This window comes from Aphanomyces invadans (genome assembly GCF_000520115.1).
Source record: "Aphanomyces invadans strain NJM9701 unplaced genomic scaffold supercont1.2, whole genome shotgun sequence".
NCBI lineage: Eukaryota > Oomycota > Saprolegniomycetes > Saprolegniales > Verrucalvaceae > Aphanomyces > Aphanomyces invadans.
In genome coordinates this window covers 2,851,039-2,878,669 of record NW_008580147.1, presented here as the reverse complement: position 1 = coordinate 2,878,669, position 27,631 = coordinate 2,851,039, and the positions used below count along the sequence as shown (strand labels likewise).

The 27,631-nt window shown below is 55.5% G+C and overlaps 11 protein-coding genes across 20 annotated transcripts; 5 read left to right on the top strand and 6 right to left on the bottom strand.

Moving 5' to 3' along the window:
- Positions 1 to 126: 126 nt before the first annotated feature.
- H310_01708 (tRNA uridine 5-carboxymethylaminomethyl modification enzyme GidA) lies at positions 127 to 3,659 on the top strand. 3 transcript variants are annotated; one of them, XM_008864913.1, is made up of 16 exons: positions 127 to 295; positions 359 to 384; positions 448 to 480; positions 528 to 629; positions 680 to 779; positions 823 to 935; positions 980 to 1,062; positions 1,116 to 1,237; positions 1,297 to 1,602; positions 1,649 to 1,843; positions 1,889 to 1,951; positions 2,004 to 2,137; positions 2,187 to 2,409; positions 2,455 to 2,505; positions 2,547 to 2,680; positions 2,739 to 3,659. In XM_008864913.1, exons 1-16 carry the CDS (start codon positions 139 to 141, stop codon positions 2,931 to 2,933), a joined length of 2,037 nt encoding a protein of 678 aa, XP_008863135.1. In that variant the 5' UTR covers positions 127 to 138; the 3' UTR covers positions 2,934 to 3,659. The 3 variants fall into 3 exon arrangements, with proteins under 3 accessions (XP_008863135.1, XP_008863136.1, XP_008863137.1); XM_008864914.1 differs by having other exon boundaries at positions 448 to 629; XM_008864915.1 differs by lacking the exons at positions 127 to 295; positions 359 to 384; positions 448 to 480; positions 528 to 629 and having other exon boundaries at positions 779 to 935.
- On the bottom strand, positions 2,933 to 4,350 carry H310_01707 (hypothetical protein). 3 transcript variants are annotated; one of them, XM_008864910.1, is made up of 8 exons: positions 4,243 to 4,350; positions 4,079 to 4,190; positions 3,978 to 4,021; positions 3,794 to 3,929; positions 3,565 to 3,734; positions 3,277 to 3,500; positions 3,171 to 3,228; positions 2,933 to 3,120 (listed from the first exon to the last, which is right to left on the bottom strand). In XM_008864910.1, exons 1-8 carry the CDS (start codon positions 4,318 to 4,320, stop codon positions 3,043 to 3,045), a joined length of 900 nt encoding a protein of 299 aa, XP_008863132.1. In that variant the 5' UTR covers positions 4,321 to 4,350; the 3' UTR covers positions 2,933 to 3,042. The 3 variants fall into 3 exon arrangements, with proteins under 3 accessions (XP_008863132.1, XP_008863133.1, XP_008863134.1); XM_008864911.1 differs by lacking the exon at positions 4,243 to 4,350 and having other exon boundaries at positions 3,043 to 3,120; positions 4,079 to 4,226; XM_008864912.1 differs by lacking the exons at positions 4,079 to 4,190; positions 4,243 to 4,350 and having other exon boundaries at positions 3,043 to 3,120; positions 3,978 to 4,057.
- A 104-nt stretch (positions 4,351 to 4,454) lies between these two features.
- H310_01706 (hypothetical protein) lies at positions 4,455 to 6,373 on the bottom strand. The gene has a single exon (XM_008864909.1). It carries the CDS (start codon positions 6,328 to 6,330, stop codon positions 4,753 to 4,755), a length of 1,578 nt encoding a protein of 525 aa, XP_008863131.1. The 5' UTR covers positions 6,331 to 6,373; the 3' UTR covers positions 4,455 to 4,752.
- Positions 6,374 to 6,608: 235 nt separating this feature from the next.
- H310_01705 (hypothetical protein) lies at positions 6,609 to 8,093 on the top strand. The gene is made up of 8 exons (XM_008864908.1): positions 6,609 to 6,706; positions 6,775 to 6,886; positions 6,942 to 6,985; positions 7,030 to 7,165; positions 7,209 to 7,378; positions 7,425 to 7,648; positions 7,697 to 7,754; positions 7,812 to 8,093. Exons 1-8 carry the CDS (start codon positions 6,617 to 6,619, stop codon positions 7,890 to 7,892), a joined length of 915 nt encoding a protein of 304 aa, XP_008863130.1. The 5' UTR covers positions 6,609 to 6,616; the 3' UTR covers positions 7,893 to 8,093.
- On the bottom strand, positions 7,654 to 11,313 carry H310_01704. Of its 2 annotated transcripts, none has more exons than XM_008864906.1 (11): positions 10,237 to 11,313; positions 10,111 to 10,179; positions 10,004 to 10,069; positions 9,803 to 9,956; positions 9,545 to 9,756; positions 9,274 to 9,495; positions 9,146 to 9,226; positions 8,916 to 9,094; positions 8,731 to 8,869; positions 8,401 to 8,673; positions 7,654 to 8,272 (listed from the first exon to the last, which is right to left on the bottom strand). In XM_008864906.1, the coding sequence occupies exons 1-11, from the start codon at positions 11,278 to 11,280 to the stop codon at positions 7,898 to 7,900; spliced, it is 2,814 nt and encodes a 937-aa protein (XP_008863128.1). In that variant the 5' UTR covers positions 11,281 to 11,313; the 3' UTR covers positions 7,654 to 7,897. The 2 variants fall into 2 exon arrangements, with proteins under 2 accessions (XP_008863128.1, XP_008863129.1); XM_008864907.1 differs by having other exon boundaries at positions 9,274 to 9,468.
- A 678-nt stretch (positions 11,314 to 11,991) lies between these two features.
- H310_01703 (hypothetical protein) lies at positions 11,992 to 15,652 on the top strand. Its single transcript, XM_008864905.1, has 8 exons — positions 11,992 to 13,303; positions 13,346 to 13,429; positions 13,486 to 13,530; positions 13,590 to 13,748; positions 13,798 to 14,655; positions 14,708 to 15,031; positions 15,080 to 15,300; positions 15,354 to 15,652. Exons 1-8 carry the CDS (start codon positions 12,029 to 12,031, stop codon positions 15,601 to 15,603), a joined length of 3,216 nt encoding a protein of 1,071 aa, XP_008863127.1. The 5' UTR covers positions 11,992 to 12,028; the 3' UTR covers positions 15,604 to 15,652.
- Positions 15,653 to 17,252: 1,600 nt separating this feature from the next.
- Positions 17,253 to 19,265, bottom strand: H310_01702 (hypothetical protein). 4 transcript variants are annotated; one of them, XM_008864901.1, is made up of 9 exons: positions 19,168 to 19,265; positions 18,993 to 19,116; positions 18,887 to 18,939; positions 18,680 to 18,838; positions 18,524 to 18,630; positions 18,162 to 18,470; positions 17,889 to 18,099; positions 17,627 to 17,832; positions 17,253 to 17,565 (listed from the first exon to the last, which is right to left on the bottom strand). In XM_008864901.1, exons 1-9 carry the CDS (start codon positions 19,250 to 19,252, stop codon positions 17,338 to 17,340), a joined length of 1,482 nt encoding a protein of 493 aa, XP_008863123.1. In that variant the 5' UTR covers positions 19,253 to 19,265; the 3' UTR covers positions 17,253 to 17,337. The 4 variants fall into 4 exon arrangements, with proteins under 4 accessions (XP_008863123.1, XP_008863126.1, XP_008863124.1 ...); XM_008864904.1 differs by having other exon boundaries at positions 17,627 to 18,099; XM_008864902.1 differs by having other exon boundaries at positions 17,253 to 17,832.
- Positions 19,266 to 19,456: 191 nt separating this feature from the next.
- Positions 19,457 to 19,971, top strand: H310_01701 (hypothetical protein). The gene is made up of 2 exons (XM_008864900.1): positions 19,457 to 19,612; positions 19,666 to 19,971. Exons 1-2 carry the CDS (start codon positions 19,487 to 19,489, stop codon positions 19,912 to 19,914), a joined length of 375 nt encoding a protein of 124 aa, XP_008863122.1. The 5' UTR covers positions 19,457 to 19,486; the 3' UTR covers positions 19,915 to 19,971.
- H310_01700 (malonyl CoA-acyl carrier protein transacylase) lies at positions 19,915 to 21,230 on the bottom strand. The gene is made up of 5 exons (XM_008864899.1): positions 20,955 to 21,230; positions 20,787 to 20,906; positions 20,563 to 20,727; positions 20,117 to 20,517; positions 19,915 to 20,061 (listed from the first exon to the last, which is right to left on the bottom strand). The coding sequence occupies exons 1-5, from the start codon at positions 21,201 to 21,203 to the stop codon at positions 20,001 to 20,003; spliced, it is 996 nt and encodes a 331-aa protein (XP_008863121.1). The 5' UTR covers positions 21,204 to 21,230; the 3' UTR covers positions 19,915 to 20,000.
- Positions 21,231 to 21,351: 121 nt separating this feature from the next.
- On the top strand, positions 21,352 to 25,675 carry H310_01699. Of its 2 annotated transcripts, none has more exons than XM_008864898.1 (18): positions 21,352 to 21,478; positions 21,534 to 21,604; positions 21,665 to 21,767; positions 21,815 to 22,414; positions 22,568 to 22,687; positions 22,737 to 22,940; positions 22,983 to 23,156; positions 23,202 to 23,371; positions 23,420 to 23,513; positions 23,557 to 23,665; positions 23,716 to 23,952; positions 24,010 to 24,203; positions 24,265 to 24,340; positions 24,388 to 24,600; positions 24,646 to 24,897; positions 24,945 to 25,073; positions 25,138 to 25,236; positions 25,279 to 25,675. In XM_008864898.1, exons 1-18 carry the CDS (start codon positions 21,417 to 21,419, stop codon positions 25,618 to 25,620), a joined length of 3,249 nt encoding a protein of 1,082 aa, XP_008863120.1. In that variant the 5' UTR covers positions 21,352 to 21,416; the 3' UTR covers positions 25,621 to 25,675. The 2 variants fall into 2 exon arrangements, with proteins under 2 accessions (XP_008863120.1, XP_008863119.1); XM_008864897.1 differs by having other exon boundaries at positions 25,123 to 25,236.
- H310_01698 (hypothetical protein) lies at positions 25,634 to 27,351 on the bottom strand (the record flags this gene model as incomplete). The annotated part of the gene is made up of 1 exon (XM_008864896.1): positions 25,634 to 27,351. A coding segment is annotated over one exon (1,646 nt), but the record flags the coding sequence as incomplete, so codon positions are not given.
- Between the last annotated feature and the right edge of the window lie 280 nt (positions 27,352 to 27,631).

Here is a 27,631-nt window from a genome sequence, read left to right as displayed (position 1 = left end):
CACCCCCTTTCATGCCATGCCCATCGGGCATTCCTCGTCCGTCGGCGTGACACGTACTTAATCGGAACAACCGTGCGTTTTTAAGTGCGATCTCCCTGTGATTTGGTTGGCCCATCCATTGAAATTCCCGAGTCGAGCATGCATCGGTGCGTCGTTGCCGCCGCGCGGCGTCCACGCGCCATTGTTGCGGCACCGCGCTTCGTGCGCCCGTATTCGGCATGCATCAAGTATGACGTCGTTGTGATTGGTGGCGGACATGCTGGCTGTGAGGCTGCAGCAGCGGCTGCAAGAACAGGTTTGAGACGATATCTCCTCTTCGCGCGCAGTTGATGACAACAGGTGTGTTGTATTTGCGCAGGGGCTCAAACTGCATTGCTCACACAGGTAAATGTAACCACGTAATGTTCACTCTACCCATCCCTTTGTAAACCCGTCGATGGCTTGTAGAAACTCGATACGGTCGGGGAAATGTCGTGCAATGTGCGTCGCTCGATGTTGTTCGTTCATGCCTAATACGTGGATCGCAGCCCTCGATTGGTGGTGTTGGAAAGGGCACATTGGTTCGCGAAATTGACGCGTTAGATGGACTCATGGGCCGGGTGGCCGACTCGGCGGGCATTCAATTCCGTGTTCGTTGGTCTCGCGATTCCCCATCCATCCCAACATGCCTCGCTTGTAGATGTTGAATGCGTCCAAAGGTCCTGCTGTTCGTGGACCACGCGCTCAAATGGACCGCGATATTTACCGACACAACATGCAAGTCGCTCTCCAAGACCAAGGCAAGTGAAAACTCGTCACATTGTCGCACTCACGCTACCGCAGAAAACTTGTCCATGGTAGAGGCTGGTGCAGAAGACATCTTGATTTGCGCTGAAACGGGGCGCGTGACGGGAGTCGTCACGTCCGACGCACGCACGATCCACACCTCGGCAGTGGTATGAATTGCTCACGTTTCCCCCATGTGACCGTCCGTCGTCAGGTAATTACGACTGGCACGTTCCTGCGCGGTCGCATCTTTATCGGGGACAAGTCGTTTCCCGCTGGTCGAGCTCTTCGCGAGTCGTAAGCGTGTTGCATCCATGTGAACCTGGCATGACCGTGTGCCTGGCGGCCAGGCACGGCGTCGAAGCACCGTCGATGGGCCTTGCTGCAACATTGGAGCGATTCAAGTTTCCGTTGGGTCGTTTAAAAACGGGCACCCCTCCTCGTTTGGATGGACGAACAATCTGCTTGGACGGTACCGACCAGCCGATGGTTTTTTTCGCCCTTCTCGACCATGCGTCTTTTCGAGAGTAGGTTTGGAAGTGCAACCCAGCGATGTCGCTCCAACTCCGTTTTCGTTCCTTCATGGGTTCGACCAGCCGTTGCCGCTGCACGCATCGTTTCGCCCGTGCCACGTCACGTACACCAACGAAGCCACGCATGCCATCGTACGCGAGAACCTGCATTTCTTGCCGCAGTATTCCGAGAACGACGGCAAAGGCATTGGACCTCGATACTGCCCATCCATTGATGCCAAGGTGACTCGGTTTGCCGACCGTACGAGGCATCAAGTCTGGCTTGAGCCGGAAGGTCTCCACACGGACGTGGTGTACCCCAATGGTTGGTAGCGACACACCACATGTGGACAATTGTGATGATGGCATAGGCGTGAGCACGGCGTTGCCAGAGCACTTGCAAGTCGACTTGATTCGAACGATTCGTGGCTTGGAACGTGCCGAGTTAGTCAAACCGGGGTATTCGGTCGAGTACGACTTTGTCGACCCGCGAGCACTGCACCACACCCTTGAAACAAAGCACGTCCCAGGGCTGTACTTGGCTGGTCAAATCAACGGCACGACCGGTGCGTCGTGCTGAAGCGACTTTTGTGTTCTAAGCGCCATTGCAGGGTACGAAGAGGCTGGCGCGCAGGGCATCATTGCAGGAGCCAACGCAGGCTTGCGAGTTCGTGGTACGTTGTCGACGTTCGATTCGTCGCGATCGTGACATGTTTCGATATGCAGGGAAACCATCGTTTACACTGGATCGCGCCGACGGCTTCATTGGCGTGCTCATTGACGACCTTGTGAGTTTGGGCACGAAAGAGCCCTACCGCATGTTTACGTCTCGGTCCGAGTACCGCTTGATGTTGCGCCAGGTTTGTTCGTGACCCGTCGTCGAGGAATGAATGGATTCGTGCTCTTCAGGACAATTGCGACTTGCGATTGACTCGACGCGCGTACGAAGCTGGGTTTGTGTCTGAACAGCGCATGGACGTGTTGAGACACAAGGAAGCGCTCGTGAACGACGCGTGGAAAAGCTTGCTCGGGTTCGAAATGGACCCTCATGAATGGAGCAAAATGGACAACTTGACCATGTCGAAAGACGGCGTCAAGCGGTCTGCCGCCGACGTGCTTGCGTTTCCCCACGGTACACCACTCGTTCGATGGTCGATGGATGACGATGGCGTGGTAGTGTCGTGCGACGATGTGCTGCGCATGTGGCAAGCCAAAGGATACCAAAAAGGTGCGAGGCTGCTTCGTCTTGCGTGCTGAGTGGCAGCGCAGATATCCATCCCATCGTGCGAGCGTACATGAAGACAGAGTGCTTGTACGCAACCCAGCTGCGACTACAACAAAAGGAAATCGACGCGCTTCGGTCGAAAGCCCATGTTCGACTGCCGGAAGATTTGGACTATGCGGTAGACAACGATAGCATGCCCGTCGACACGTTGTGAACGGTTGGTTGTCTGTGCGTAGTCGCTGCCCATGCTGTCAAACGAAGAGAAGGAAAAACTGCTCGACGCGCGCCCCACGACACTGCATGCTGCTAGTCGAATCAGTGGCGTCCGATCCGCCACTCTCTTGCTGCTGTATCAGTACGTGTCGCGGTCAAAAAAGGAAAAGCTCGCGCGACACAATATCACAACGACTGCCCACAACCAGTCCAAGTAATGACCATTCATCACCCGACGTGCTTGTATTTGACGCTGCAGTGTTGGCAATGCTGATGGCATGGCTTGCCAGTGGCGTTTGCTTCCCCATCACGCTGGACATGCTTCCACTATGACTGGATGTTGTTCAGCTTCTCAAACGCCAACATAAGCGCTTGGGTGCCGAGACGGCCGCCATGTTCTTGCGCCTACGACAGAGCAATGTCCTCGACAAGCTGGTTCCAGTTCGCTCACGTACCTGCACAGCGACGTAGAGCTGGTTTGCCAGCGCCAACCCAGGCAACGATAAACCCATGCTACATCATCCGAGCCCATCAATCCCTTCGACTGTCGTTGCCACGTACGCTTGCGATTCCTTGAGGGCAATCCCCAAGTCCTTGATGAAATGGTCGACCATAAACCCAGGTTTAAAGTCCCGCCTGGCAATACGTGGCCCGAGGTTGTTGATGGACCACGAGCCTGCTGCGCCGGCACCGACGGCTGCGATTGCCTCGTTCAGGTCCAGCCCACTCTTGTGCGCGTACAACAAGCCCTCGACGACGCCAATCATGTTGGTGGCAATCAAGATCTGTGGCAGCACAACGTCATGACACATGGCCATGGCATCGCATTCTGCATTCGACAGTACGAACTTGGTTGACCATCTTGGTGTGTTGGCCAGCGCCGGCGCCGCCCATGTGCCGAATGTTCTTGCCCATCAATTTGAACAACGGGAGGACTCGTGCAATGGCGTCGACTTCACCGCCTGCCATGATGGACAGCGTTGCATCCCTCGCGCCAATGTCGCCCCCCGACACAGGAGCTGGTAGAATTCAGATCATGATGAGAGAGAGGGGAGTAGTTGCCTCGGCATGGGCGTACCATCGATGGACGACACGCCCTTTTGCTGTGCCTGGTTGAAGATTTCCTTGGCCAAACTCGGCTCGCTGGTTGTCATGTCCACGATGATTCCACCAGGTTTCATTGCCGACAGCGCTCCATGTTCACCCAAGATGACCTGCGCGCATGTCAACGTCGTTGCGTCCTTCACGAGCACGAGTCATACCTGGCACACATCGCTCGGATACCCGACGATCGTGAACAGGACGTCTAGATGACAAGCACCATGTCAAGCAAGTAGGAAGATAAATGCACACAGGACGATACCCGATTGACGTGCGACTTCCGCTGGTGTCGCAGCCAACACAGCACCTCTCTCGACAAGCGACTGGCACTTGGACGCTGTGCGGCTGAACGTCGTCACAGGATACCCTCCACTCTATAAGGGGCACAATAACGATAGGGAACAGTTTATCGCATCGACATCACACCAGAATGTGGCCACACATGCTCTTCCCCATGATGCCCGCGCCAATAAAGCCCACACGAAGCGTGGAGGCCGCCGTCATGATGACAAGATGCACCGCTTGCAATAAAGCGCAGTATAATGTTTTACGAGAACAGCTACAGATTATGTTTCGAAATTATGCATTTATACAATATATTCATAATATTTGACAGGTTTCGACATGCATGCATTCCTCGACGAGGACGCCATGCCGAGCAGGGGTCATGGACGCGTAGTACGCATGATACAAGCTCTTGGAAAGAAACGAGGACGTCGTGTAAAAGTGACGGCGCTCTGAGTGCAATCTTGGTGATGAACGCAGAACTCGCTGCATGAGACGGTCTCCAGGTGCCTTCTTTCATGGACTTGACGCGTCTCGACAGGTCTCCGGTGATACATTCTCATGAACAGCAAAGCGAATCCGTTTATGCAGCGCTTTCTCCATCAGGTATCTGTGGCGACATGGCCATCTTGGATTCTGTTCAAGGTATTGCTACGACTCTCTAGCGAGGCGCACAAACGCGTCACGCGCCATCACGTCTTGGTTGTACACCGCGTATGCATCGACAGTGTCCAGAGTCTTGTCCGCGATCGGGCCAAACCGTGTCGATGTGAATGCGTCCATGCGCTCGGGTTTCCATCGCGACGGGTTGTCGTCAGTTCTTTCCACCATTGGAGTCAAGACTGCGTCGTAGTCGGCTACTTGAAAGTACACCAGCGCTTGCCGACGTTTCGTTGCCACCGTCGATGGATGCACAGGCTTCACCACTCGATGCAACGTGGCCTTCAATCGCCCATTCGACCATCGTTCCAGAATTTGCCCAACGTTGACAAGGAAGGCTTCATCACCTTTGCTGCTGTTGTCTGGAGCAATGCCCACCCACACAACCCGCGCTTCGTCGTCGTCACCCGTCGGACGGTTCGCGAGTGGATGAAGCACTTCAAGACATGCTGCGCCAGCGCCTTCAGCATCATGGCTGAGAATCGTAAAGCACGTAATGTCGGCATGCGGCATGAGAACAACGCCGCCGCCTTGCTTGTCTTCGGACGGGTGTAGTCGACTTGCATTCATGCTGCTCGCATGTCGTCGGGCCAAGTTGACGAGAGCTTCGTCGTCCGGCAGTTGAAGGATGCGGGCAAACACTCGAAATAGGACCTTGCCCAGTGCATCCATCGCGGCGTAATACGCCGTCAGTGCCGCGCGGAATCCTGGAACCTGTTCCTCGTCTGGCCACAGCACCTGTGGAATCGGCGGAGTTGCAAACACATGACAACCGGAAGTGGTATAATATGGATCGGCAAAATCGGGGTGGCCGGGGTCGTAGTCCGGTCGAGTACAGCTCCATGTCTCTCGGCCCTCGCCGTTGTGCATCGTACGCACGCCGCGGTAGCCCGTAGGTTTGTACGGCCGCGGTGTGCCTTTGAAGGTCGTGGCAGACAGTGGCAACGTGACAGCTTCCTTGACAGAGAGATCGCAGTCGAAGAAGCGACGCATGGCATCGTGAGCATTGCGCACCACGTCTTTGGGGAAGGACGACCACGACACGCGAAGGAAGCCGAGGGATGCACATTGAGCCTCCACGGCAGCAAGGACATCGGGGCGAAATGGTTCTGAAAGGTCCACAGTTGGCACAGGAATGACTGGTACGAAGAAGGACCGGTAGCTGCGCAAAATGTGCGTCAGGTTTGTTGGGGCGTGCGACAATGCGGACGCTGACGCAACCGTCCACCCGAAATACTGGCCGGTGCCCTCGGTCCATGCATAGCCGGAATCAGGAGGAACACAGTGGTTTTCGGCGTCAGCATCCCATTGCGCACGGCTAGTATATTCATACGATGCCGACACAACGATGCGCCCGACGACGCGGACGCGAGGTGTTGCAGACAAGTCGACGACTGACGGGAGCGAAGACGATCCCACGACTCCACTCGGTGATTCCAACAGCCAGATCGGCTTGTGCAGCAGGTGGCTTGGGAAGGGGTATCGCCGCGTTTCGATTGTCTTGCGGCCACGGAGGATCCAGTCCGTGTACGGCGCCTGGCACTCGAGCAGCACACTCACTGGAGCCATGGCGTCGACAAGTTTCGCCGCATCGACGCAACTGGGTTCGTCGCGTTGGGGTTGTTGGGTGGGTCATCCGGATACCCTGCGCCACCCTCACCCATTAGCTCGACACGGTTAAAATAGAATTTGAATTTCACTATATTTTTCCATAGAATGCCACCCTGTGACGCCAGCGTTGATTTAATTTTCGCTCTTTCCGGATACTCAGATGAAAACCCTTTGAAAATGCATACACCTGGGAAACGTTATACTTGATTGTCCCGTCGAACATCCATACTTGCAAAGTTCAACCATGGGAAGCAGCACGATCATGGCGTCCGAGCTTCGCGTGGGGTTTGTTGGCATTGGTATCATGGGAAAGAGCATGGCCGGGCATATCTTGGTAGGTTGTGCGGCGGTCTTGCTTGTCCACTTGCTAGCGTGATGGTGATTACGTCATGCCTGATGTAGGACGCTGGGTACTCTCTCACCGTGTACAGCCGCACGGCGAGCAAGTGTGACGACCTTGTAGCTCGTGGGGCCAAGCTCGCGCTCTCGCCTGCCGAAGCGGCTAAAGAAGCGGGTACAAACCGTCTAGTGTTCTGTGTGTGATTGCAGATGTGCTAAGTTCCGAGTAGATGTCGTTTTTACGATCGTCGGGTATCCCTCGGACGTCCGCGAAGTATCCCGACGCTCACATCGGGTATCGACTTACCATGCCTACAGGTGATTCTCGGCTCAAATGGTGTGCTTTCGACCCTTCGCTCTGGCGGGATTGTCGTCGACATGACGACGAGCGAGCCGTCTTTGGCCAAGGAAATCTACGCCGCAGCAGCCGTCAAGGGCGTGTCCTCGATCGATGGTATCCATACACTTCCGTCCAACGTGTGCCTCATGGACTCTAGCGCCTGTGTCGGGCGGAGACGTCGGTGCGAAGGAAGCGCGCTTGTCCATCATGATCGGTGGCGACGCCGCGGCCCTTGCGACGGTCCGCCCATTGTTTGAAGTGATGGGCAAGAACATCCGACACATGGGCGGCGCTGGCGCTGGCCAACACACCAAGATGGTCAACCAGGTTAGTGTCTCCATGACACGGTCCGGCCATCACTATATTACCGCAGATCTTGATTGCCACCAACATGATTGGCGTGGTCGAAGGCTTGTTGTATGCGTACAAGAGCGGCCTGGACCTGAACGAGGCGATCGCGGCCGTCGGTGCCGGCGCCGCGGGCTCGTGGTCCATCAACAACATGGGCCCACGCATTGCCAAGCGGGACTTTAACCCTGGCTTTATGGTCGAGCACTTTATCAAGGACATGGGGATTGCCCTAAAGGAATCGCAAGCGTACGTCTCGGTCATGCATTCGATTCGACCTCAATTGTGTTTTGCTAGCATGGGCCTGTCACTGCCTGGCTTGGCTCTCGCAAACCAGCTCTACCTCGCCGTCCAAGTACGTCATGGATCAGTCTAGCCAACGCCACCATCTCACGCTTGTTTTCGCATCTAGGCGCTGCCGAATGGCCCAAAATTGGGCACGCAAGCGCTCATGTTGGCGTTCGAAAAGCTCAACTCGATCGACTACGCTTAGATAAGTCACAACGTGACATCCTTCGCCGTGGGTGGGGCCAGGCCGTTGGTCGAGTGCGTTGGGTTGTCTTGCAGGGCTCGGAGGTTGGCGTGCGTTTTGCGCTTCCGTCGGCTTTTGTCGACAGCAAACTGAAGAAACCGTGCCCACTCATGAACTGCTTCGTCGTCACCGTACAGCTTCGGGGCATACTTTTGCAGCTTCCCAACGACTTGATGTCGAAACGATCGATCCGACGCCGCTCGCACCGCTAGCTGAACGTACTCGGCCGGTGTCGTCGCGACAGTGTCCAGGACATTGATGTGCTTGAGGAGTCCAAGCGGAATGCGACTGCGCCACAACTCGCCGGGCAACGTAATGGTCGGGACGCCCGCCGCCGACGCCTACCAACCATCTCCATTCATCACACATCCAAACAGCAACAACATAGCGGCGAACGCCGTGGCAGTGCAACAGAAATCCAGCAGTTGCCAAGGTCGCCATGAAGTCATGACAGATATCGACGACGTACCTCGAGGGTGTGGTAGAACTTATTGGTGTACAGGTTGGCGAGGTGGACATCGCACGCGCGAAGGAGCGCAAAGGTCGAGATATCGTCGAGGGCGTCGATGATGAGGTGAATGCGATGGGCCGGGAGGCCTGGCTGGAGCTTGATCCGTTCTGTAAATGCATGCTTCCACTTGGAATTCTTGGGTGGCGTGAGAAAAAAGACGTGGCCGATGGGATCGCGCTTTAAAATGCGGCGAACGATCGAGTCCATGTCGGGGTGGACGTTCACGAGAGGCTAGAGAGAGCGGTGGCGTCAATTGCACGACGATTGCCACGGCATGCTTCGACACACCTCAGGGACAAAGTAGAATCGATACTCCGACGGGAGGTGAAATGCTTGCGTGAGTGTGGCACGGACGTCGTCGGGGCTCGAGTTGGCGTACGTGGAGATGTGTGGCGTCAGTGGCTCCTTCAAGTAGATGCCCATGCCCCTATAAGACCAGGAAGCCCGTTGCGTCGACCCAGTCGGCGACTTACTTGAGTGGAAATGGCGTCTCTGTGTAGTGATCGTGAAAGGACAAGTGCTCGTATTCCGACGTCACCATGTAATCGATGGCTGGGACGCCCGTTGTTTCAGGGTGCCCCAGTCCCCACGCTGCTTGGATCGGGGCGAGATTTGCAAACGACAAAAAGAAGCTCAGCTTGTCCGACCCGACCTAGCAACGACCGCTTCCTGAGCCATCCATTCTCCAGGCAAGCGATTATACGTCGGCGTAAACGAGCACGTCAAGGTCGTGCCGACGAATCTCGTCAGCGCTTGGCCCTACTCCTTCGGGCAGCCCGATAACCTGACAATATCGTCACGCAGCGTCGATTCAAATGGCACGTGGCTTACGTGCTCGACCCCGTCGGTCAGTGCTGGCAGCTTTGCCGATTGCGGAGTCGACACGGCAAAGACAAACAGTTCGAATTGGGACCGGTTCAGGCGCTCGACAAGATCGTGCATGCAATGGCTGATGGGTTGTGTTTGATAGAATTCCGAGACAAAACCAATGCGAGGCCGTCTGCGCAGCTCAGGAAGGACGTCCGACTGCAGCGAGTTCATCGACGTGAGTTCCTTTAACCACCACGATTCGTGAGCATAAGCCCATCCGTGTGGATCATACCAAGTGCGTCGACGATACCGCACCAAGGTCCGTGGCAATCGAAGGACTCGGCGGCGGGATGAATGCTGCCGTCTTCAACGCGGGGCAGTACATTTGTAGCATTTGAGCGAGCGATCGCTTGAGCTGCTTGTTGTTGTACGGGTGGGACACCAGATAGTTTCCCGTAGGGTATGCATTCAAAATGGGGTCCCTCGAGTCGACCGTCACATTGTCTATACACCACGCATTCGTCAGTTGTCCTCGCTGTCCACTCCAGACCTTGCGCGAGCATCGAGTCCAACCGACGGCGCATGGCTTGCCGGGCGAGGTCGACCAGTTGGCCCTCTGCTGGTAGGACTCGAGGCATTACTCCGGCCCGCATGATCAAGACCCGACCGGTTGGTAAGCCTCGCGCTTCGCTTACGGCCAGGATCTGGACGCGACAGGATGAGGGAATTCCGTGGCACACACCAAACGAACCTTGGAGTATAAGTTGATGCTTTCGTCAGTGTCGCCCGAGGCGTCCAACGTAATCGCCAGATTCAGCTATCCATTGCGTGAAGGAACTCGTGGATGGAATGGATTACCATGGAGATGAGGACGCCTGCGTCGGCCGCGATCTTGTAATCGGCCTCTGCCAAGTCGAGATAGCCCGCCTATTCCCCATGGACGTCCCACAAATGAGCACAGGTGCGCATAACGAGCACACGTACGTTCAAGTAGAGGTTGCCTCGCTCGTTGAGGAAGGTGGGATCGTTCGGCCACAGCACTAGTGCTTCGTTGAGGCACTCGAGTGCCATGTTCTGTTGCTTCGAAGCAAGGTAAATGTCGCATAACCGCACAAACACGTCGAACTGGGCAGCGTACTCGAGCGCCAGCGTTTGGCTGTGGACCTTGTCCGCCATTGCCCGAAACACTGGAATCGCGAGGTCGTACTCGCCTGTGCTCTGCCAAATCGATGCCAGATTGAATCGTGGCTCGATGTAGGACGGACGCAGCGACATCGCAGTCTCGAAGTGCGTGGCAGCTTCCGCCGTGCGACCGATGTCCTTGAGGCAAAGGCCGAGCGAGTTGTGGAACTCTTCATGGGTGGCATTTGTCTGCAGCGCTTGCTCGATATAATCGATGGCCTCCATTGTATCGCCCCTTTGATACTTGGCAAGACCGAGCAGATGCAGCGCGTGGCCATGACCTGGGGCCTCCGCCAAGATGCTCTCGTAGATTCGCATTGCCGAGTCCGTATCCAAGTTGTTTTGGTACGACAGCGCGTACTGCATCGCGGTGAGGATGGTGACGTTTTCTGTGTGGCCTTGGATCGCGATGGCCGCGACGCGGAACGTTCGCATGGACACGGCGATGACGGTGCCTTTGTCCACGAGGACGACGCGGACCGTATACGACGTACCTGGCAAGAGGTTCTGGACGTGGAACTGCTTGCTGCTCGTCTGATCGAAGCAAAACTCCACCACCCCAACCGAAGCACCGTCGCTCGATATAGCTGTATTTTCATGGATTCCCAGGCACACCTTGTACGTACGGAACGAACTCGGCATGATGTAGTCGCGAACGACAAGTTCGATGTCGACTTCCGACGACTCGACGACTTGACCGTTCAGAGGCGTGAGAATCTCAAGGAATGGGCGGTGGAACGAGGCGAGGGTGGATTGAATGGAGCCCCCAACAGAGACGGCAGCGTTGACGTGCACACTTAGTCCTGCCAAGTACCAGCAGCCCCACCGCCACATCCACCTTGCCATAGTCGGTGTGCACTTTCGAAATGAGCATGCCTGGGAAGATCCATGTTGTGAATTGCACCTTTTTGTATTATTTAAAAATAAAATACAAAACGGATCAATCCCAATACAATACATAAGTTTCTCTTTCAACGTTTTATTCTATTGTGCCCATATTGAACGTCCACAATTCATTTCACTAGTGAGGCGCTGGGTCTCTCGGCAAGGCAACAACCATGAGCAGGCAGCTCCGCGACAAGTACCCGATATACGAGAACTAGTTGGATTTCAACACTGTGGAATCGAAGCCGCCCTTAGTACAACGACTCTGGGATGTTCGTCCAACTTAGGTCTCTCGTCGTTGTGCCTTGTCCACGCCTAACGGTAAACGAAGTCGCTCACGGCAGTGGGCACAGCACGATGAAGATCGTTTCCGCCGTCGAGCAAGCCCCGTATTTGAGCCACTAAACCGCCCCAACACGAAACTTGCGTTTATTATGTTACTCGCATGGTCATGCGAGTATCGTCGCAGCAGCTGCCGTCGCTTGTCGAGATGTCCAAGCCACGGCTGCGTTGGGACACTCGGTCGAGGGACCACCCGAGAGATGCAAAGTCGATCGTGTGTTGTATCACAACGCCGTGATATTCCACTTTCGAAGCATTGTTCAGATTATATTTGGACAATATTTATCTAGACATTGCCATGCTGTGATTGGTGAATGCAAGTTGTCACAGCCGAAATTCCGCACCGCCCATCGACGGATCTGTCGTCATGAGCGCCGCCGAGTCCCTTCTCGTTCTCTTAGCAGGACAAGACCAACCAGCTGAGGCAAAGGACCGAAGGAATGCTGTCCAGCCCCTCTTGCCGCTCTTTACACGGTTAATGCATACACGAGTTTCCTCTGAAGTGCCAACGGATTCTCGCGTCACTCTGCAAGATCTGCTGCATGATCAACCTGATGCGACACTTGGCAAGGAGCTTGCGATCGCTTTCCGTCAGATTACGTCCATGGAGTCTATCATCCAGAGGTCTACGTGTTTCGATCCGTCCATTTTCCCCGACACGACAAACGAGCGCGCCACACTTCACCGCATTGAATGGACGCTGGGAACCCTGTACGTGGCACTTGAGTCTAGACGGGAGAACAATTCCCAGCGACCATTGCCATGGATTTGCGGCATTGCCAACCACAGTCACGTGCTGGAGCTGCAATGCATCCTGAACCACGCTCTTTCCCGTGACTGGCTTCCACTACCTCCACTGGTGTCACTTCTGCTCGAAACATCCATCGGCCGCATACTTCTCCTCGGCATCGTCCAGAACGACCCGAGCGCCATGACATCCGTCGTCGATCACATTCTCCTGACCATGCGCCAGAACTCAGACATGGACTCCTTTGACTCAACTCACTTAATCCTCGTCACGATTGCTGCGATGTCCGTGCCCGCCGCCCATGCTGTTCGAAGGCAATGCCTCGGGGGAGACTTTGCTTTTGCTGCCGCGATTGCGCTGGACATCACGAATCTGTACCTTCGCGATACGCCTGTCTTTTTGACCAGCGTCATGCAAAGCACCAAATATTCCACCCTGTGGGCTGTTGTGGGCGAAGCGCTGACCCAAGACCCGACGACACCCTTTCGTGCGAAGACTTCGGACATGCTTCGGCGCTTGCGCTTGGACTTGCAGGAAGCACTGGCAGCCCCCAAATCACTCGACCTTCTTACCGTGTTGAAGGCGTACTGTGGACTAATTGGGCGTGGGTCACTCGTCGTGTCGGACGTCGAAGGGGCACTGCTCTTCCGCGTTATCGGCCAGGAGTGCCAGCAACGACGCCACCGCCGCGACGGACCGCGGAGCTCCCGCTTTGTCCAGCTAGCGTTTACCACGATCGTGTTGGTGTGTTTGAGTAAACTGTCGCAACCCGTCGATGCCGCCACGACCCAATTGACCAAGGAGGCGCGGCAGCTCATTGGACTTCTCTACGAGCTGGACGCGCCCAACTCCGGGTCGCTTTTTCTCATGATGGCGCTTCTGCTGTACACCAAGGTAAGCTGGATCCTGTCAAATCCTTTCTTCCCCGACATGTAGCCTGGGATGGTGATCGACCTGCTCCGATCCGTACTCGATAGCCACATTGTGGTGCAAGCAGACCGCGTTCCTGTATTTGGCGAGGTTCGACACATGCCTACGTCAGGCAAAAAATGGTTGTACTGATGGATCGATTGTAGTTTGTGCTGAAGTTGGACTTTACCGAGCCTGTTTTGGTCCATGGGGTTCGTGCCTTTCCCTGCTGCCTGGTGCCATAACGTAGCTGCTGTCTGTCATGCCCTAGCTGCTCGCCATGCCTGGAGACGCCACCACAGGAAGCGTCAATGCGACGATGGTGGCTCCTCTGCGGGAGTGGACTCTCCGCGTCGCGTATTCGTTGCTGTGTGAACGATCGTTTGTTCGGCACAAGGTCAACCCGAACGACTGGCTCGTGCAACACCAAGTACGGCGCTCCACGGCAATCCCATGCATCTCGATGGACTTTGCGATAGATCGACAAAGCGTCGCTGCCCATCCATCCGATTTTGCCCAATTTGGTCGTGGAACTCGTGGAAAACCACGTCGGCGCGTACGACATGACGACGCAACAGTCGTCGATCCCGCCGCTGCGGCATGCGCTCGTCCTCGACGGCATCAAGGCGGTGCTCCAAACGTCATGTCCCGCACACGACGTCAGCAACCACTCGATCACGTGGGCGCGAGCAACCCTCCTTCTCGTGTACGCATTGCATTTTAACCGACGTCATGTCAAAGACGCCTCGAGCCGCAAGTACGACCTCCACGCGGTCCCCATCGCGCGCATCTACCACACTGCCGCAAGCCAGAGCCACGTCGGTGGTGCGTTTGAGTTTGTCTTCCCAGTGCTCTCGCGACTTGTCTTGGACGAATCGCCCCATGTATTGCAAGTCCAAATGCACGCTGGGGGGGCGCCATCGGAGATTGGCGTCATCTTGCGGCCGTCGCATGTGACCCTCCAGCAAATGTATGGCCAACTAAAGCAGCAGAAGGAGCTTGCCCCGTCGGACATGCCCGCCGTTCGAGACCTCCTCTGCGACCTTGAGCTCGTCCCCGTTGACCAGGTAGTGCCGTGGCTTGACTGGCTTGCTCGGTCAGCGCTGCCAGTCGCGGTGGGACCCATCAAGGAGGATCCGACGCCGACAATCTTCCTCCCTCCCCGAGACAAACTAGCGCGGCCATCGGTATCGCTCGAGTTCCCTGAAGTGTGTGGTCTCATTGAAGCTGTGATCTCTCGCACGTGGCGCAGCCATCCCACGCCGGACGCTTTGCAATTGCATTTGGTGAATGCGCTCTGTCCCGACGCCATTTACTCGTACCAGGACCTCCTCGAAGTACGTTTGTCGATCGCTTGGCACGATTGACACGAACGTGTCGTTTGCCTAGGAGCCGTTCTCCATCCTGCGATGTGACCCACGTGTTTGGCGGCACGGTCCATTGCTCAAGTTGCTCTTGGCGTTGCTGACCACGTTTCGACGAGTCTCTAGCATGCATCTCCGCCAACTCAACACGGAAGATGCCTTGCACCCCACCGCTGTCGACGTTGGCCAGTACATCCTCGTGCAAGACGCTATTCTTGTCCATGCGCTGCTCAACGTGGTCGCCCGACTCAACGCGGAAGAAGCGTACCCCCAATGTCGGCACATTTACCGATGGCTGGACACGGCTTTTCGTCAAGCGCCGTCCGTGTTGCTTGCCGTTCATGCGCAGGTGCATTTCATGAAGGGCAAGTACCGTCATGACGTTTCTGTGTTGTAGGGGTACGCAAAGGGACTGATCGGGTTGTTGGTGGCGGCCGTCCCGTCCATGGTCGACCTTGTGCCGTCGCTTCCAGACTTGTTGAGCTGCAACGACTTGGCCAAGCTGTCGTTTCGATGCCACGTCGCGAGTGCGTTGTGTCGCCAGTACCGAGAAGCAGTGCCGATCGCAGTCTTGAAGACTGTCGTGGCCAAAGTGAAACTCGTGTACGACACAGACAGGTGTGCTACTGAAAATGTTGAAATGTCGAGACGCGTCATGCAAGCATCGGTAGATCCCAGACAACGGACAAGTTGCTCAGCACGGACGTGCTAGCTTTTCTCATCGACGTGTTACCAGCTTTGGGTGCGATGGCGGTGGCATTCTGTGACATTGCCGAGGAGTGCGTCCAGCTCTTGATGAAGCTGCGAGCGCAAGTCAACCACCAAATTGCCGACACGCTCAGCAACAACGCTGCCGTGACCAAGCTTGAAACGACCGTCCATCAAGTATTTGCCCAGATCATTCGATCCACAGAGGAGTAACGAGTACAATTCCATGATCGATCCGTGCTTTGGCATGGAGAAACACGCAGTCCTCCCATGTTGATGCATGGGCACACGGTGTCACTTGAGCCAAGTCGTGGCACCGCAGCCAAGGCACTCGACCTCAACTCGATCGACTGCATGCTCACGGCAAGGCAGGGCTGTCGCTTGCAGACAGCAATGCAAGCGTGCTGTTGACGACTTTGGAGCTGTCGTCGAGCACGTCATCCGCAGTGGAGAATCGTGTGAAGCGAGAGGTTCGATGACCCGACAGGCCGCTAACCACGGACGCACACATGGAACTCTCGGACGACCACGTCTCACTCCAGCGTCAAGTAGAAGAGTATAAAGGTGATGTCCACAGTCGACTCGGTGAAAACGCAAATGGAATCAAATCGCATGCGTATCCCCACCTGCTCCATCCGTCACAGAGTTGTCGTGGCCAACGTCCAGCGCTGCACCTATGCTGCATGGAGAATCAAGTGCCCAAAGGGTGGCATTCGAAGCAACAACACGGACGTACCTTCATGGCCGTCAAATACGCGCATGGTGCAAGAAGAGGAACGACACGCAGCCGCAACCAACTGCACCAGACGCTCTCACCACGACTGAGTGCCTCCACTGTGACGATGGGGTGCGTTTCGGTGAACTTGCTGGATTGTACAAGCGCTGAGACGCGTCTTCCACTTGTAGAGCTAGTTTGCACTGGTGCTGGCGTGTACGACAGTCGACGACGACTGAAAGATCTCTCAAGATGGACGCCCCACCAACAAACCGCCACGGCGGAGGGTCAAGTGAGAGCTGTGCTTGAATGACCACGTCCTGCGGTTGCTTTGATCAGTTACCTCAGACTGGAGGCGTACACGTCGCGCAGAATCTGTAGTATTGGAGTATGCTGAGATTTACTTGTGACGTTGGTTGTACTTTTGCAGTCGTGTGACTTGGTGTTCAGTGTGACTTGATTTTCCATTTGACCCTTCGATGTAGGTACTTGGTCGATAATTGTACCAAGTCCTGTCAATTTATCGAGCCTCTGTTCGAAGGTCGCGTTTGCATTCAAGACAAAGCCCCTGCTGGCACACAATACAAACACAAGCGAGACATTGAATCTGCGATTGATTATGCTCGTTGAAGTTCGAAGTCGTGAGGCTGCCTTGGTAACGATAAGAGTGTCTACAGCTGGTTAGCAGGTGCTTTCGTGCATGAACTAGTACCATGATCGACATGAACGGGATAACCAGGCTGTATGGTTTACTTTTCGTTGCAAGCGTTCTCCTGCGCCTCGTCGAATGAAATACTCTCCACTTATCGCAAAGGCGCAATGGTCGATTCTCGTGGCGACGTCGGGGGCTTGAGACTCGTTTGTGCATCACCGTTGCACGCAGGGGCTTGTCTTCTGTGGTGGCGCCTCTTACACCGTTGAGCAAACTTGATGGTCTCGCCTTGAACACGGCCCCAGACCTTGCAAAATCGCTGATGTCCTCGAAAATGAGCAATTCCATGTCCATAACCCATCGACTTGTTGTTCCATCTTCATGAACGATGGTATCTGGGTCATCCGGGCAAATCTTACTATCCAAGTACCATGGCGTCGGTGGCGCTCGCATGACGGCTTTGTACGTGGCCCGTGGTAGGTTTGGAAATGAGGGGTTTTCGCGCGCTATTTCAAAAAAGACCCCATAACATTATATCTCCATGGAACCTCTGTAACTCTATGTTTTGACAATTCGCCGCTTATTCGACAATCTTGACGCGGCCTTCCTTCTCGGGATACGAGATCAAGCGCAACTTCTCGAGGAAGCGAATTGCCACTTGGGCGATAGTATCGTCTGTGGCTATCAAAGTTGCCTTCTTCCACGCCACACACCCATCTCCGCCGCCCGCAATGAACTTGGTCGTCGCCACAGTGACGAGTTCATCCAAGTTGATGTCGTTTCCTGAGGCGTCTTGGAACGACGTGATCTATGGCGAACATGCTTAACCACATGTGCAAGCATTTCATGATGCTACGACATGAACACACCTCAGGGGTTTCTCGAGTTCGATCGTAAGTCACTCGCATCCCCGACACGTGAGGAAACGACCCTGCGAGTAACGGATAGTGCCGCAGATGTTGTTCAACCGCCTCCTTGAGATCTCTTCCTTGGATACGAAGCAGCACAGCAGGGCGGGGAAACGGCATTTCTTTGAGGACCATGCCCACAGTCAACTGCGTCTTTGCTTCGTGGACTGAGTCGCAACACTGTAGTCAGTTGCCATCGATATTCAAGTGCTCAAGAATATACCTGTGTCGCCTCGAACAAAACCACCGTTGAGAAGACCAAACTGCGCGCCCAGTTCTTGGCGAATAGCATCCGCCACCAAGTTGCCAAAGTTGCTCTCTTCTCCTCGCATTACCGACGTTTTCGTGATCAGTGGATGACTCAGCACAGCCAGTTGCCTCGCGCCCGCCTCCAGTCGGTCAGCCGTCAAGAACGGTGCCATGTACTTGTGAACCTAAGCCCATTGTTGCTGAGTTTGCACAATTCGCTCCTGTGTAAATTTTCTATGTGTCGTACCAGCGCTTCAATCCCTGCCTCGGGTGTAACATGCTGGTTTACAAGCATTTTCCACCCGGGCGACACAGTGACCTTGTCGCCGCGCTTTCGAATGACAAAGTCGACGCGCCCCAGCCAGTACGCATTCTGGCCCGACTTGTGGATAAACGTTTTACCTTGATACAGCGTAAACGGGTCATGGTCGTGGCCGCCAAGAATGACGTCAATGCCAGGCACCCGCTTCGCCAACAGCTTGTCGTGGGCAATGCTAACATGCGTCAGCGCGATGATGACGTCGGCACCGCGGGCCTTTAATTCGTCCACACATCGCTACAAAACTCTGCGTCAGAGTTGCTCAGAAACACGCATCCACTTTGACACACCTTAGAGGTGTCGACAATCTCAAGGAATTCCACCTTGTCCCCCGGAAACGATAGGTGTGGTGTCTCGGGGGTGCAAATCCCAAACATCCCCACTTGAATCACGCCACCTATTGGGACGGTCGTTTCAACATGTTGTCCTTCCAGTGCACGACTCACCTTGGGACGTTGATCCGACGGGGAAAAGGACCGTATCCAAGCCATTCCCGAGGACATTTCCAGTCACCTTGTCGCGGACGTTCGATCCAAACCACTGGAAGTTGGATTCGGCCACGCGCTGGACAAGAACGTCCGAACCAAAGTCAAACTCGTGATTTCCTACAAATAAAAGTGCTGACCTGCTGCTGGTGCAGCGACTTGATTTACCGTAGACGGCATAATCGATGTCCATGCGGTTTAGAATGTCAATCATGTGTGCACTACAAACAGCTAGCATCAATCGCTGTGCAGGAGAGGAAACATCCATGCGCACCCTTTGTAGTGCTCGCCTGCTTGTGATGCTGACAGGAAGTCACCGTTGATCGTTGTTATTGTGTGGTGTGTCGGCGGGATGATGCTCCTTTCTGCTTGAAGGAGCGTTGCCAGTTCCGCCATTCCTGTCCAACGCAGCCATTAGAGACACATCACTTACAAACCACAAAGACTACCTCCACGTCCTTGCTCATTCGGCACTACATCATACACGTCGTTTACTGTGAGGAACGTCAGAGTCGCCGAGGCGTCGGCGGCCATGATGGCGTTCGAATTCCTGCAAAGTGACAGATCAACGCATAGTATTATCCGGATACGGTTATTCTGCCGACGTCGTCACGGGATTGGCCAATTCATGTGAGTGCAGTCAGGCAAATTTTAATATCAAATCCTAACATATATACAAATATGAAGTAATAAATCATAAGATTAAATGAAAAACCATCCCTCCGCTACACTTGTTCGTGGCTCCCAGTGCTTTTCCACAGTAGTGTCATGGTCCGCGGACGAGTCACCAGCGCTGTGCGGCGATTTGCCACGCACAGCCATGCGCAACACCACGCGAGCGAAGCTCATGCGGCTGCTCATCACCAAGCCGAGACGGCCATGCTGACTAACAACGTATGATTGTTGTTCGTTTGACGAAATCGTCGATCTCACATGCTACTTGTTAGGGCACTCACGTGTGGCAGAAAAAGGGATTCGAATGGTCTACTTACATGGGCATCGTGGGCGGGCCCTTGGTCCTCTGGCTCGGACTTGCCAACGCTCCCGACACCGATTTCGAAGAGTACGGTCGCCGCGAAGCCGTCAAGCGCATGCGCTCGGAAGACGTCGTGCTGATTTCCCGACAAAACACGATCAACGGCCCGTTTGTGTTCGTGAAGGGTGAAATCGGCGAACGCCCAACATTGGAAGAGTAATTCCTCGCTCAAGAAGACGATGTCATATTCCATGTTAATCGACTCTCTTTCCACCCACTTGGATCATGTCGTCATCGCCACCATCTTCATGCTGCCGCGTTCCTCGCCGCAATCCATTTGCGCACGTCGTCGGCTGTTCCCAGGGGTCTACATGTACGTCATATCCAACGGCGGCTCGCGTGTTGATCATGCAAATACGTACGTGCAGGACGCAGAGGTTGGTGCGTGCTGCTGTATCAGCCCCGTGAGCACGCCACCAAACCCGAGTTCAAGGAACTCCACCTTGTCGCTTCCCTGAGTATCTCGTTGAATGCAGAAGTCGACAGAGTCGCTCCACCGAACCGGCTGCGTCACCTGGTCCACCAATGCCGATCGCAATTCCGCAGGATCCATCGCTTTCGCAGTCACGTTGCATATCACAGGCACAATGGGTCTTTGGAAGGAGATTCCACACAGACGCGTTGCGAGGGCGTCGGCTGCAGGTTGCATGAGAGAGCAGTGGAACGGAGCGCTCACGTCCAGCATGACGGCGCGGCGAACTTTGCGTGACTTGGCGAGGGCCACCGCCGCCTCCACCGCTTCATCGTGACCGCTGATGACAGTCTAACGAGCAGTAGGACTATCGATGGCAAGAAGCATGTAAAGTACCTGCTTCGATGAGTTGTAGTTGGCCACCGAGCAGACCAGACCCGTGGACTCTTGCACCGACTTGCAAATATCGTTGGCAACGGCTGGGTCGACAGGAAATAGCGCGGCCATCGCACCCTTGTCCGACCCGGCCATGGCGTCTTTCATCGCCGTTCCTCGAAAGTGCTGTGTGTATGGAGGAACGAGTAACATGAAAATGGATGTCCACTATCGAAAGCACGCACCACCAAGTCAATTGCATCACGAAACGAGAGCGCTTCGGCAGCGACCAGCGCCGTAAATTGCCCAAGCGAATGTCCAAGCACACGGTGGACCTCCGACGCCACGTCAAAGTCTGCTTCGTGCTAGACATAGTCCAACTATCAGGCACGAACACCTCGATGGCGCCAAACCTGAAGGATACGCAGCACTGCAGTCGAGTGGGTTAAAATCGCAGGTTGTGCGATAGACGTGTCGGTGAGGGTTTCTTGAGGACCTTGCAGCATCAGGTTCTTGAGGTTTCGCTTCATGACTGCTTCAGCTTCATCGAGAAGAGGGGCGACATGTTGAGGCCATTGGTCTAGAAGATCTTGCAGCATTCCCACGCGTTGGCTGCCTTGTCCCGTGAACACAAGCGACGTCCACCGCCGCGCCGCGGCCATCTTCACTCGATTAATTCTTGAGCATGCACGTCGTTGATTGGTTGATCCTCCACATGCGTTTTACGTTTACCGCCACAGAGTGATGTGCCAGGAGTGATTGTTTAAGCTATGTACATGTGAGAATCGCGTTAAAGCTCATTGAATCCACCCAACATCCACGGACGCGAAGATCACGCACGTTGTCGGCGCAGGACGGCACTTCTCGTTCTCGTCATGGCAACCACGTGGGCATCATTGCAGGCGCGGCTGCAATCGACGGTGGATTATGAGCAATCGTATGGATGCTGCTGGACTGGAATGCTCGGTAGATCTCAGTGCAGATGTGAATAGGGATGCCGCCTCCGACCTGTTTGATTTCTGGTTCAGCTTGGCGGCTGACTTTGCGCAGACTGGATCGAATAGTACGTTCCAGCAACATGCACTTCCACCCTTCGTGCATATTTGACGGATGAATCTCCTAGTTGTGATCATGCAGCGCAACACCCGCCAAGCTCTCGAGATCATCTTCGATACGTACCCCGTGCAACGGATTCGCGACCCATCCACGGATCTCTACGCCGCGAGGTATGCGACTTCGCCCTCTACCATGAAACCCGTGACCCGTGTCCCAGAGAACTCTTTCGTCACGCTCAGGCCATCTTTGAGATCCTCCGAACAAAACCCAAGTTCACGGCGTTGCTCGACCCGTTCCTCATCGACACGATGCACGACCCGAGTGTCAACTCGCTCAGTCTGTACCTGGCAACGACTGGAGTTCATTCCCTTGAGCTCGTTGCGTACGGCGACAACATCCATTCCGGCACCCGTGTTGATGCGATCGCGACGCTCGAGAGTCTCTTGGAGTTGTGGGAGTTTCTTGCAGCGGGTCCATGGGCTCATTCATACTCCCCTTCTCCCTCGCAATCTTTTTCACCGGGGTGTGTCTTGACGTTCCAGCTGGCGCACCTGGCTCAAACGATCTCGTCCGTCTCGACGGACTCGATTGTGCGCGATGTCGCCATCGTGCTCCTCCAACGCATCGCTCGCTTCGACACGTCGTATGCGCCGGTGATCGCTCTCAGCCGAGTCGCGAGGGATGTGCTGGCGCTCTCTCCCCTCTGGTCCATGGGAGTGCTGGCCTCGTCCGCCGCGATGGAGAACCTCATGTCCAAAGTCGTTGCAACATCCACGGAACATGCTGCTGCCAAGGCGCTCTATTGCACCGCCGTCATGTAAGTTTGTCATCCAAATCTGCCTCAAATCTCACGCGGTCTGCATGACTTGGGCCATGGTGCTGAAAACTGATGTGTTATCCTTGCGCCACCTACATGGGAATTGCAAGGACGACTGCGCTAACCCTTGAGTTTCTGGTCGCGTGACCTCAGGGAGTCGCTGTACGAAGCGCTGATGAACCATCGCTCAAGCCGCGAATGGGCATTCAATGCCGACGTGCATGAGGCGAGACTGACGCAGCTCTTTCACGCGTGTTTGCACACGTACAAACTGTACGTCCGTCTTGGCCGGTCCACACGAGCATGACCGCGACGACGCCAGGCATCCGAATGAAGCGAATCGCGCCGTTCTACCTGACGCATACCTCCACGCGATGGAAAGCATTCTGTTAAACTACCCAGACTGCGTCGGCATTGTCCAGTTTGCGCTCGACACCAACGAGTACGGCATGGTTGCCCTGATCGGCCGCACGGCCCACGTGTTCGCGCCGGCCGTGTGGACCGACCTCGTCCTGCCCTTTGCACGGTACTGTGGCAAAATGTGCCACAGCGTGACAGACTGGCGTAGGGCGCAGCTGGCGCTCCTTCCGCTGCAGGGGGTGTCTGGCAACCAGCGCGATCAAGAAATTGTGAATCTTGTCCGAGAAGCATGTCGGCTCTACTACCTCAACATCGACCGAGTCCCGCCGCCATTGCTCGGTCGCAATGTGTTTTTGACTGTCATCCAAGCCATTCGACATGGGTGCGTGCCATGGAACGAGTCGTTGCCAATGGAAACGTGACGCAGGTACATCGAAACGGAGCGGTTCACGGAAATCCTGGCGCTGATCTTGCACCGGCATTACTCGATGGGGCATGTTCAAGTATACCAGTGGCTCCCGACGCTGTTGCTGCCCGAGGTGGCGCACAACCACAAGACGCGCCGGGCGCTCGTGGAAGCTGTCCTCATCGCACTGGGTGCGCGAGCGTCGTCCTTGACTGGTGCGGATCATGCGCCTCGACTAGGTCTTCAAAACTCGGCGTTTGGGCTCGAAAACGCCGTCATGTCGGCCGAGACGAGCCGAGCGATCTCGGACGCATTCTCCGTCATTGTGGCCAAGTTTGGTTTGGGTTCCCGTTGGTGGTCTTTACCGTCCCATTAGGTTGCGCACCGGGCCCGCTGACATGTTGTGGCACGAAATCTGCCTCAATTTTGGTCCATTCGTCCACGAGCACCGCTCAGCCCTCGCCGCCCTTCTCCATTCCATTGGCGTACGTGCATTGCAAACGCCATGGATTTAGATGGACCTCACCATGTGCAGCTCGAGCTGGACGCGTGCGCCAGTCGTGGCGTGATTGCGGTGGACCGGTTGGAATCTCTCACCGAGCTCCTGTATGCCATGTCGACCCGCATCGATGCGTCCGATGCGATTGCCGTCGTGCAGCTATCGCTTCAAGTGATTCAACTGGGGGCGGGGGCGATCACGTCCAACATGTTTGAGGGCACCCTCGTCAACGCGCTCGACTTGCTCTCGGACAAGGACAACGGTCTCGATCTGGTGTGTGTGCGTTGTCTTTGGTTGCTTTGACTTGTTTTGCAACGAATTCGTGCCCAGGTCACGACAGAGTTGGCGCTGAGTGTCTGCGGCCCGCGCACCCGCGCCGCGTTGGCTCGACATGTGCCCCATCTATGCCTGGAGGACGTTGACCCGATGGTGCGCCAAGCGGCGCTGCGGTACATGCTGCCTCGTCCAGATTTGATTCGCGCGCACTCCCTCGCCGTCATTCGGTCCCTGTATTGGATCCACAAGTGTGTATTTTACCGTGTGCTCTGTCGGCTTGCTCTGTCAATGCATGATATTTCAACCTAGTCCAATGTTCAAAGCTGAAGACGCATCCGCGAAGCTGTGTGTCGACCAGCTCGCGCTCGCCACCGAGGCGTGCCCGGTGAGTGCTTCCATGGCAAAGTCAAAGAATCATGCGGCGGTCCACAGGTCCTCGTCGTGCTGGCCGAAGTGTCACCGCTTTACGTGAAGGAATGCGTCCTCAAGCTGCTCAGCGCCGCCAACATCAGCGCCGTCAACGATCCGCTGAGCGAAGCCAAGTTCATTTTACCGCATTTGGATCGTTTGGCCACGAATGTGCCGCGCAACGCGCTGATTCGCCTCGTGCTGAGTCCTGCAGGCATTTCGTTGCTTCCGCTGCTGGTACATTTTTTGTCGTCTTCGACGAAAAACACGGTGTCTGGCTAGGTCTTTCTGAGCGCCAAGTGGCAGCAGCTAGTCCAGGAGATGATGCAAAGCGGGTTTGTTGTTGAATCGACCGACGCGTCGTCTGCCACTGACGCCTCCGAGTTCTCCAAGTTGGACCGTATGATGCGGATGAATCGCCGCGGAGCCACGCCGCGGACCTTCCACTGCACAGTGCTCGGACGCGACACCCTCACCCAACTCTTGGGATCCGAAACTGCCGATACGGCGCACAATGTCCCGTCTCGAAACCAAGTACGACCGCAGCCGATCCCATGCTGCGTTCATCTTGACTCTGCTAGCTGCACCACCTTATCGTGGCCGAGCACGAAAAAGGCGGGTTCATGAAGGCCCTGCGGCTTGCCAACACGATGCGGGCATGGTATCCCGACGATTATGTCGAGCTCGGCACGCACACTTTGGTGCTGCAGGTCCGCCAAGTTGCTCCCATGACTCGGCCCGTTGCTGATCTTGACGTAGATGTTGCTGCCCAAGGTCAAGGATGCGCACTTTCCGCGTATGTCCATGAACGGGTTCGCCCCGTCCACGTTGGAAGCGTTCTCGACATACTACCGCATCATGCACGAAGTCAAAGTACGATCGATAGCAACCTGAGCAGTGCGTAACTTTCACTAGCTGCTCTTCCCCGTCGAGTCCGAGTCGATTCTGCAACTCTCGACCCTCCTCGATGCGCTGTGCTTGGCCAAACTCCACGAAGTCATCGCCATTTGCGGCTGTGACGCCGCCCGCACATGGATGGATCTGCATGGGTTCCACTCGGCCACGGCAGCCGCAGCACTCCAAGAAGCGTCGCGTGCCGTTGTCAAGCCACCCCTTCCGTTCATCCCGTCGGCGGTACCGCTGCCAATGGCAGCCCCTGTGCAACCATCGGCGCCATTGTGGGTCGAAACAATGCTGCATGTACTCGATGGCGACTTGCCCGCCCTTGCTCTGGACAGCATCACCCTCACCGAGTAGATATCTGTCGAGTAAATCCAAAACGACTCGACTCTGAAGACGACATGTGTCATCGCTCTTCTATTTGTGTACACGCGCGCGATGGTCAGGTCGAATGGGACGGTGCTGTTGTCGCGTGGTGCGCTGCAACTGTGTGGGTGTCCGCGAGCAATGCGTCTCGCTCGGCCAGCAACGCGCGATGTTTGGTCTCGGCGCACTCATAGTATGCCACGAAAAATGCTTGGAGTTCCTGGGACGTGGCAGAATCCAAGTCTGGCATCGCGACGGGGATAAGCTCGCGTGGTGCCGGCCGGCGTTCTCGTCCCTGGGAGGCAATCCTTCGCTCCGTTTCATCTTGAATTCGCTGCTCGCATTGCTCCGACTGACGGTCGAGTTGGTCTTGGAGGGTCTGTCGACTACGCATCACTTGGAGCAACTCATCCGACAGCGAGTCACGTTGAGCTAGAACTGTGCCCAGTTGAGCGTCCAGGGATCGCCTCCGGTCGATCTCTTTCTGCAGGTTCTCCATCAGGTCATCTCGTGCGCTTTCGGCGGCCTCTCGCGCCGCCTGTGCCTCGTTGAGTTGGCTGACGAGATGGCGGGACCGCTCATGGTCCGCAGTCGTGTGACTTGCCGCGGACGCGTTCAGCTGGGCGGTCAACTCCGCCACCGTGCGCTCGAGGTCGTGGATTTGTTCCGTCAAGTTCGCTTCGCGAGTCTTCCATTGCGATCGTTCGTCGGCCTTGTTCTTGAGCACGGTCAATGTGTCTTCCTTCTGGGCGAGAAGGTACTGCTCCTTGGCCGCGAGACGTTCTCGAAGTTGCTCCCGTTGCGTTTCCAATTCGTGGATGTTTGCTGTCTGTTTTTCGACCAGCGTCGCCATCTCGGTGTGCTGCGCCAACTCGTTTTTGAGTCCCTCGAGCTCCCTCGATGCTGCATCGAAGCGAAGCGCCTCTTTTTGCAAGGCATCCCGCAGCGATTCAGCGTTGGTACGCTCACGATGGTTGTCCTGCTGCAGTTGCTCGCATTGCTTTTGCCACTGGACCAACTCTTCTTCTCGTTGCAACGTTGCTGCCGCGGCATCGCGGGATTGACTTTGAAACACGTGCTGTTCCAAACGATCGAATTCTTGGTGCGCGACGATTTCATCTTGGAATTGACGAATCGCATCCTTGACCATTTGCTCCTGCGCCATCAAGGATTCAGTCAACCGCCGACGCTTGGAAGCACGGTGTTCTTCCATTTTGGACGCGCATTGTTGCAAGAGGTCGGCAATGATCTCCTGCTTCTTGTCCAGAGTGCTTTGGTCGTCGAGAAGCTGGGCGACTTCATCGTCTACGTCACCGTTCGACGTAGCGACGGTGGCGTTTTTTTGTCGTTTGTACAGACGCTCGAGGTCGTGGCGCAAGTGGACAACCTGCTTCGCCAACTTTTCGTTCTCCTGTCGAAGTTGGTCATTCTCCGTCTTGATCTGAGCTTTCTCTTTGTCAAGTGCAGGGTCATTGAGTTGTACGAGTGCATTTGACGGTCCTGCGTTCGGCGTTGGCGGCACTTGCTCCTTGTTCGACGTGCTGTCGTGAAGCCGTTTCTGAAGCAACTGGTTCACATCGTTCAGGTGCTTGGACTTTCGCTCGAGCTCCTCGTGCTTCTTCTGCATGTTCTGCTTTTCTTCTTCCATCTCTTCCAGCCGCTTCTCTAGCTCGGCATTGTCTTCCCGAAGGAGCTCCAAGCTGATTGCTGCGTGGTCCATCGCGTGCTCTGTCATCAGCAACATGCAGTTTTGTTGTAACTGGGTATTAATTTACCAATCTATATTTGAACAAAGTATACTTCGTGCAGTCGAAAAAAATCACGTTACGGTTTATTTGAAATTTGAATCTCCCGCATGGACACACTCTCCGTCAGATCTCGCGCGCAAAAGGTGGAAGCGCGTCCATGTGGTGGGGGCAAAGTCCATTCGTCCATGTCGGTGTACTCTGCAACGGGATCGATAAAGAGGAGTTCGCGGCAATAGCCCGATCGATGGCATATC